General features: G+C 38.7%; 1 protein-coding gene across 4 annotated transcripts in view; it reads right to left on the bottom strand.

The window, feature by feature from the left end:
* Nucleotides 1–2347: 2347 nt before the first annotated feature.
* Nucleotides 2348–6987, bottom strand: part of LOC139758490 (nuclear pore complex protein Nup98-Nup96-like) — a 162364-nt gene continuing 157724 nt past the window's right edge. For all 4 annotated transcript variants that reach the window (XM_071679978.1, XM_071679980.1, XM_071679981.1 and 1 more), the window contains exon 31: nt 2348–4564. In XM_071679978.1, coding sequence (XP_071536079.1) covers nt 4378–4564 — 187 coding nt within the window. In that variant the 3' untranslated portion in view covers nt 2348–4377. The remainder of the gene's footprint in view (nt 4565–6987) is intronic.

Below are 6987 nucleotides of genomic sequence, written 5' to 3'. Positions count from 1 at the left end.
ATCTTCCGCAAAGCTTTTACTACCTCTTCTCTGTTTACCAAATCATTTTCCCTAACCCTCGCACTTTAGTTAGTGTAAACCCCGGACAATAACGAATCACCATTACATAACAATATTATCATCTTTCAAAACATATACGATCCTGTGATCTCACTGTTTATCCCTCAGCCTATTGTACAGAATCTTGTGTAAACTCACATTTCATTTCTTAGCCTAATAAGACTCAAATATCCCTGAACATACCTGCAAAGGTAGCGTGAAGCGTCTTTCTCCTCCTCACTCGTTCTGAACTGTGAATCAAAACTTCCCGGGTGACGCCAAGCGCCTCGAACGAACATAAGAGAATCGAGTTCAGTCCCTCCACTATTGTTCTCCCCCAGGGTTCTTTAAACATGATCTATTTCAGAGTTGTATTTCCTTACAATCACTTCGGGAAAAATTTCATTATTGCCCCTATGATGTACTTTCCTTTGCTGCTTTACAGGGCCTAGAATTACACCTACACCACCCGATTTTTTTCGTCATAGTCCCCATGACCAACCTGCAGAGGGTATGGATTATTGTCTCTTTGAGTGTCATCCCCTCTACCAGTTCTTTATTTACCTCTCCTGCCAGCTCGCTCTAATCATGCAACGCCTATACAATGCTGACCACAGCAGCTTGTGCACATTATAGGGTGTTTACTAGCATTGTTCCGCCGGCTCCCCCGCCCCATCTCTGTTGCTCTTCCAACGCTCCTACAATCGGCTCTTGTTCCCTACCTAGTGCTCCTCCCAGGATCATATCCCCATAGTCTAATCCCTCTAAATATCTACCTGTGCTGTTAGTATTTTCCACTTCCCCTTCATCTTTGGTCAAATCGTCATCGTCCTCAGTGGAGCTGTCCCTATCCTTCTCATAAGTCTTCCTCCGGTGCCACTCTCAAGTGCATTCTATTATGACTCTTGCCTCATTATCTCCATTTTTCGATACAACCCTATTCAAACATTCCTCTTCCTCTAGTCTATTAGTCGCTGCAAAAAAGGTGTCCAGCCACCTGTCGTGTACTTTGCACCTACCTTTTACCTGGAGATTCCTGAGATTCGCTCTGCGACCCCACTCATAAGGACAGTCCGCTGACCCCCCCCCCCCCCGTCATACCACATAATATTCTCGCAGCATACTTTTTGTAGGTTCTTCCATGCAAGTGCCCACACCTTCTATAAGTTTTCACGATGAGTGATTACCCATTCATCGGACGCACCTCATTTCTCCCCAGTTCAGGTAGTAACGCATCCAGGGTTGAAAGTTAGAAAGCATTCACATAATTCAAAGAGAATAACCTGCAATTTGTAATTTTGACTATGCAGGCACAAATAGTGAAAGTTATGTTCTTTAAGCAAGATATTCATCAAGTTAATTCTCTAACATAACTCAGTGCTGCTTTCAACCACTCTGCCTGGCAAATTGTTCCATATGTTACCAATCCTGTTGAGGAAAAAGTACTTCGATTTGCTCGAAGTAAATCGTTTGCCAATGAGTTTTTATCCATTACTACAAGTAAAATCAGACGAATCAAGACCCAAGTAATTTGGTATATCAGAGCCTTTCATTTTGTATTAGATCACCTCTTAACTTCTTTTCTAAATCCAGTAGACTCCAAAGTCGTTTAATTTCATCTCAGGATTTGTTTCTCAATCCAGAAATCACCTTGGCAGCTCGACACAGTACTCTCTCCATTATGTGTGTCATATTTTAGGGAGGGTGACCAAAGCTGAACACACTATTCAACACGTGGACAAACTAATGAACTGTAAAATGTAAGGACGATTTCCCTGAACTTAAATTTGAAGGCTCTACCTACGAAACCAAGAATTTTGTTCAGTCTTTTCACTGGTTACTTGGTTTGAGGTCACCAGAGATTATTACACCTGTCTTTTTCCTCATTTACCTTTTGCAGTGCAAGAAAATTCAATCTGTAGCGAACCTTTTTGCTTTTCCCTATATGTAAAACTTTGCACTTTATCAATATCAAAATTCATTTACCACTTTTAATCCCCATTCATAAACATGTATATAATAGTTTGCAGCAGTGGAAGTGCAAATGATTGGGGGATGTATAAGGGAAAGTGGTAGAAGGTCAAGAGGAAGGTGCAGGAGTTAAAAAAAAGGGAAAATGAGAATTGGGATGAATGAGTATCGTCATGAGTTAACAAAACATAAATAAAATCTTGTCAATGAACTTTGCACTTCAAAGGAGTCCTTCTGTCCCTGCTATTGAGGACAGCCTTGGAACTGCAAAAATCCCTGACTTCAGGACCCTTTTCCTAAAGGGGCCCCAGGGATGTACTATAATAATACTAGAAAATGGATTTAATATCACTTTATTCATTTACTAGTTTCAAATATTCTAACATCTGGACAAAAGTGACCCTACAAAATACTCAAACAGTAACGTTTTACAAACATCTCGTGTAATGTGTTCACAACATACAGTGCAATGACAATGAATGTCAAAGGATACTAAATAGGCAACTAAATAGCAGTAAGCAGGTCACTGATTCCCTCAGTCATTCATAAAAGAACAATCCTGTTTGTGGTTTCATCTATTTTTCAATGCATGTTCACCAACTTCCCAAGGATTACAGGACCTGAGATATGTTGTGTAAATTTTGAACTTTACAAAATAATGGGCATACAATTAACTTCTTTTTTTCTTTCAAACCTGTTTGCCATTTCCTGCATTAACAAGGTAAAACTACAAACAAAAAAAATATAACCAAAAATGATGCTACCCAAAAATTGTGTAAACTGAATTCATGATTCCTTCCTGACCATAGATAAATGAAGTCATTACTAAAAATATCAAAGCCTCAACAAAATCCTAAAAAGATATTAAACTACTACACTGTACTGGGTTAAAACAGCAAAACTGGCACGAAAAAAGCAAGCAAAGTTATGCCCTTAATATAAATTTTAAAATTAATGCAGTCTTTTCAGTATACCATAACCTTGCATATTTGAGAAGCCTAAACTGTTTCTAAATATTTACAAATCTTTGCATCATGTAAAATAAATTAAAGCTCTTAATGGGTAAGCAGGAAAAGACAATACCCTCCCCGTATCACTTATCACCATTCAAAATGTCTCAATATGAAATCAACTACCAATATCAATGACAATTATTCTCTCATCACATACTTATTTACATATATATATTTTATCATTCTGAACCAATAACATGATCAAACAACAAAACTTAAATAAGCCATTAATGTTAAAAGTACTTTATGTTTGTAGAAACTTACTTCTCAAGCAAAACATGCCATAATTCTGCTACAATGGCACTATCAACAATCAACTTGAAAAGGGAATGTCCATTACACTTCTAGATACATTGGGTGGGCAGCCTTTAGGCCTGAAAAATTAGATGCTCCAAAGCCTTGACATCAAAGTAACTAACCTAAGCATAACACTGCCATCAGCATCCAACCATCTTTGCCCAGTAATGACATGTATTCACCTCCTCTTGTCAGAATGTCATAATGCTGCTTTACTACCATGGTGCCCCTTTACTGTAAATATTAACAAAGATGCTGTCCTTTGCCAATGTGCCCTTTAATATCAAGAGAGGTATAATTTCCTTCTTCAACTGTTAAAATATGATCTCTTTACACCACATTTTCATTCTGATAGTGGGAACAATTCATACACTACATGCATTCCTGAGCTTTACCTTCACAGGGCAATTCATTCATCTATTCCTAAAGTACAAACATTAACTTTTTTTCAGTCCAGTAAAAATGTGCAGAACAATTCAGCTAGCATAACTTAGAAACCTATTTGTCCGTGATATTCTTATCTACAAGAAAGGAAATGCTACAATAGTACCCACTTTTATCAATATCAAAAAATTACCCAAAATATACATATGCACAAATACAAAGATTGTGAGGCATAGCTTCACAAAACATATGCTTTACATCTCTTTACCAGAAAATACTCTGTTATTACATTCACTGGTAACACAGAAACATCATCTGAAGTCACAAATCATACTGTTATCATGAACTGGATCAAAGCACTCTGGTCATTTTCCCACAGCCTATAAGAAGCACTTAAGTTTAAGCTCATTTGCTCTTTGTGCCAGTGATAACAGTTTTGAAGGTCTGTGTCTAGACACCAGCACTTGTACTCATTAAAAACTCTCAAAGCACCTTTTTTCTAGATATAATTTTTACAAAGGTTTTCAATCAATTCTATTTATCGATTAAATATATGGCAAGGAGACCAATCAAAGATATATTATGTTTCAAATTTTACAATTCAAAATGACCTGAAAATAAGAAAACTAGTAATTTACCACTGTCGTACACCCAAAACTGGGATTCTAGCCCTTTAGGTTTCAGCAGAAAGATGAGTGAGGTAGTGTGTAGTCACCAAATTAAGTTCAGTGAGGGCATAGTCATGTGTGAGGGGCAGACCTGACAGCTGCTGAGAGAGCACTTGTGTTGCATCTGTGCCTTCTCCCACCACTGCTCGTAGGACACCCACCACTACACGACTCATCTCCGATACACACAACCTAAAATGAAAATGCTCATCATCTCAAATTCTATACTGAAGGTTAGTACACACTAAGTTTTATCTGGAAAAGAGTTTAATGTGCCACCTTGGATGAGAACAGAAAGTAAGAAAATAGCAGATACAGAAACATGGAAATCACTGATTTCTTGGGGAAGGGAGTAATCATCCTCAGATTCAATGCTTTGCTACCCAGGATTCCCAAGGAGTTACTTCTTTTTTTCTGTGCCAATTTAGATTTGATTAGTCTGTGCACCTTTGCCATTAATGGTAATCTTAGTTTTCAGGTAATTATACATGAAAGCCAAGATTGTATGTGTGCAAGTGAGTTCTTTGTTCCTGTAGACAATGCTAAGGTGAGAGACGCAACTGGATATAATCTTGCAGGCAAAGTTCCTTCCTTTTAGAAGTAGTTTTTATTCTTTTTAGATACCTAATTGCCTTTCCCACTTTAGTTCAACAGCACTAGGGACAAAAGAACTATGGCCTTGTTTGCATACATCCAGGCTCTGGTTGGCATGTATAGTCTCAAAACCAAAGACTACCATTGAAAGTGAAGCCACACAAAGTGCTTCATGGTTTACCCAGACTGCTGCATATTCCATGGACTAGCCTACTGACAGCAAGTTGTCCTCCATATACTACAACACTTCAATTCTTTCTAACCAACATATGACTCTAACTCATCTGAATGTTCACAGGCCCCAATAACCCAAAGCCTCCTCTAGTCCATCATTTGATCTCATTCTTAGTTTCCCTTTAAAAAGACTAATATGATAATGACAAAAAGTGAGGATGCAACCAATACAACAAGGCCTAAAGGAGGTAAGATAGCAAATATCCAACAGGTGGAATATAAATCAGAAATATAAAAATACCAGAAATTGAAAGTAACTGAAAGAGTAAAAGACACCAGCAATTCAATATTCGAAAAAATTGTGATTTGCAAAAACTGGTATGTTACAAATCAGATTGGGGTGTCGGGGTGTCTGAATGTGCAGATGAAAACAAGATGAGAAGAAAAGAGAGATAGGTAGTATGTTTGAGGAAAGAAACCTGGATGGTCTGGCCCTGAGTGACATGAAGCTCAAGGGTAAAGGGGAAGAATGGTTTGGAAAAGTCTTAGGAGTAAAGTCAGGGGGTGGTACGAGGACAAGAGCTAAGGAAGGAGTAGCACTACTCCTGAAGCAGGAGTTGTGGGAATGTGTGATTCAGTGTAAGAAAGTTGATAGAGTTTAAGAAAGTAAACTCTATATTGCTGTGGGTAAAACTGAAAGTAGATGGAGAGATGGGTGATTGTTGGTGCTTATGCACCTGGTCATGAGAAGAGAGATCATGAGAGGCAAGTGTTTTGTGAGCAGCCGTGTGAGTGTGTCAGCAGCTTTGATGCACGAGACTGGGTACTAGTGATGGGTGATTTAAATGTGAAGGTGAGTAATGTGGCAGCTGAGGGCATAACTGGTTCCTTGGGGTATTCATCATTGTGAATGGAAATGGTGAAGAGCTTGTGGATTTGTGTGCTGAAAAAAGACTGGTGACTGGGAATACATACATATACTTATGTAAGAGAGATGGTCAAAGGGAATTACTGGATTATGTGTTGATAGGCATGTAAAAGAGAGACTTTTGGAAATTAATGTGCTGAGAGGGGCAGCTGGAGGGATGTCTGATCACTATTCTGTGGAGGAAAAGGTGAAGATTTGTAGAGATTTTCAAAAAAGATGCATGTGGCATGTGGGAGGTGGGCAGATTAGAAAAGGTAGTGAGTGGTGGGATGAAGTAAATGTGTTAGTGAGAGAGAAAAGAGAAGCATTTAAATGATACTCACAAAAAAGGAGTGTAAATAACTGAGAGATGTATAAAACAAAGTGGCAGGAGGTCATGAGAAAGGTGCAAGGGTTGAAAAAGAGGGCAAAAAAGCTGGGGAGAGAGTATTATTAAACTTTAAGAAGAGCAAAAAGATATTTTGGAAGGAGGTAAATATGACAAGAGAACAAATGGAAACAACAGTGAAGGGGGCAAGGGGGGCAGTTATAACAGGTAGTGATTAAGTGAGGAGGAGATGGAGTGAGCATTTTGAAGGTTTGCTGAATGTGTCTGATGACAGAGCGGCAGATGTAGGGTGTTTTGGTCGGACTGGTGTGCGAAGTGAGAGGGTCATGGAAAAAGGTTTAGTCAAGAGAGAAGAGGTAGTGAAAGCTTTGCAGAAGGTGAAATCTGGCAAGGCAGCGAGTTTGGATGGAATTGCTCTGGAATTTATTAAGAAACAGGGTGACTGTGTTGTTGATAGGTTGGTAAGGATATTCAATGAATGTATGGATCATGGTGAAGTGCCTGAGGATTGGTGGAATGCATGCATAGTGCCATTGAACAAATGCAAAGGAGATAAATGTGAATGTTCAAACTCCTGAGGCATAAGGTTGC

The sequence above is a fragment of the Panulirus ornatus genome, chromosome 30 (genome assembly GCF_036320965.1).
Source record: "Panulirus ornatus isolate Po-2019 chromosome 30, ASM3632096v1, whole genome shotgun sequence".
NCBI classification, from domain to species: domain Eukaryota; kingdom Metazoa; phylum Arthropoda; class Malacostraca; order Decapoda; family Palinuridae; genus Panulirus; species Panulirus ornatus.
Note: the sequence above shows the minus strand (reverse complement) of the source record. Positions and strands in the feature narration are given on the sequence as shown.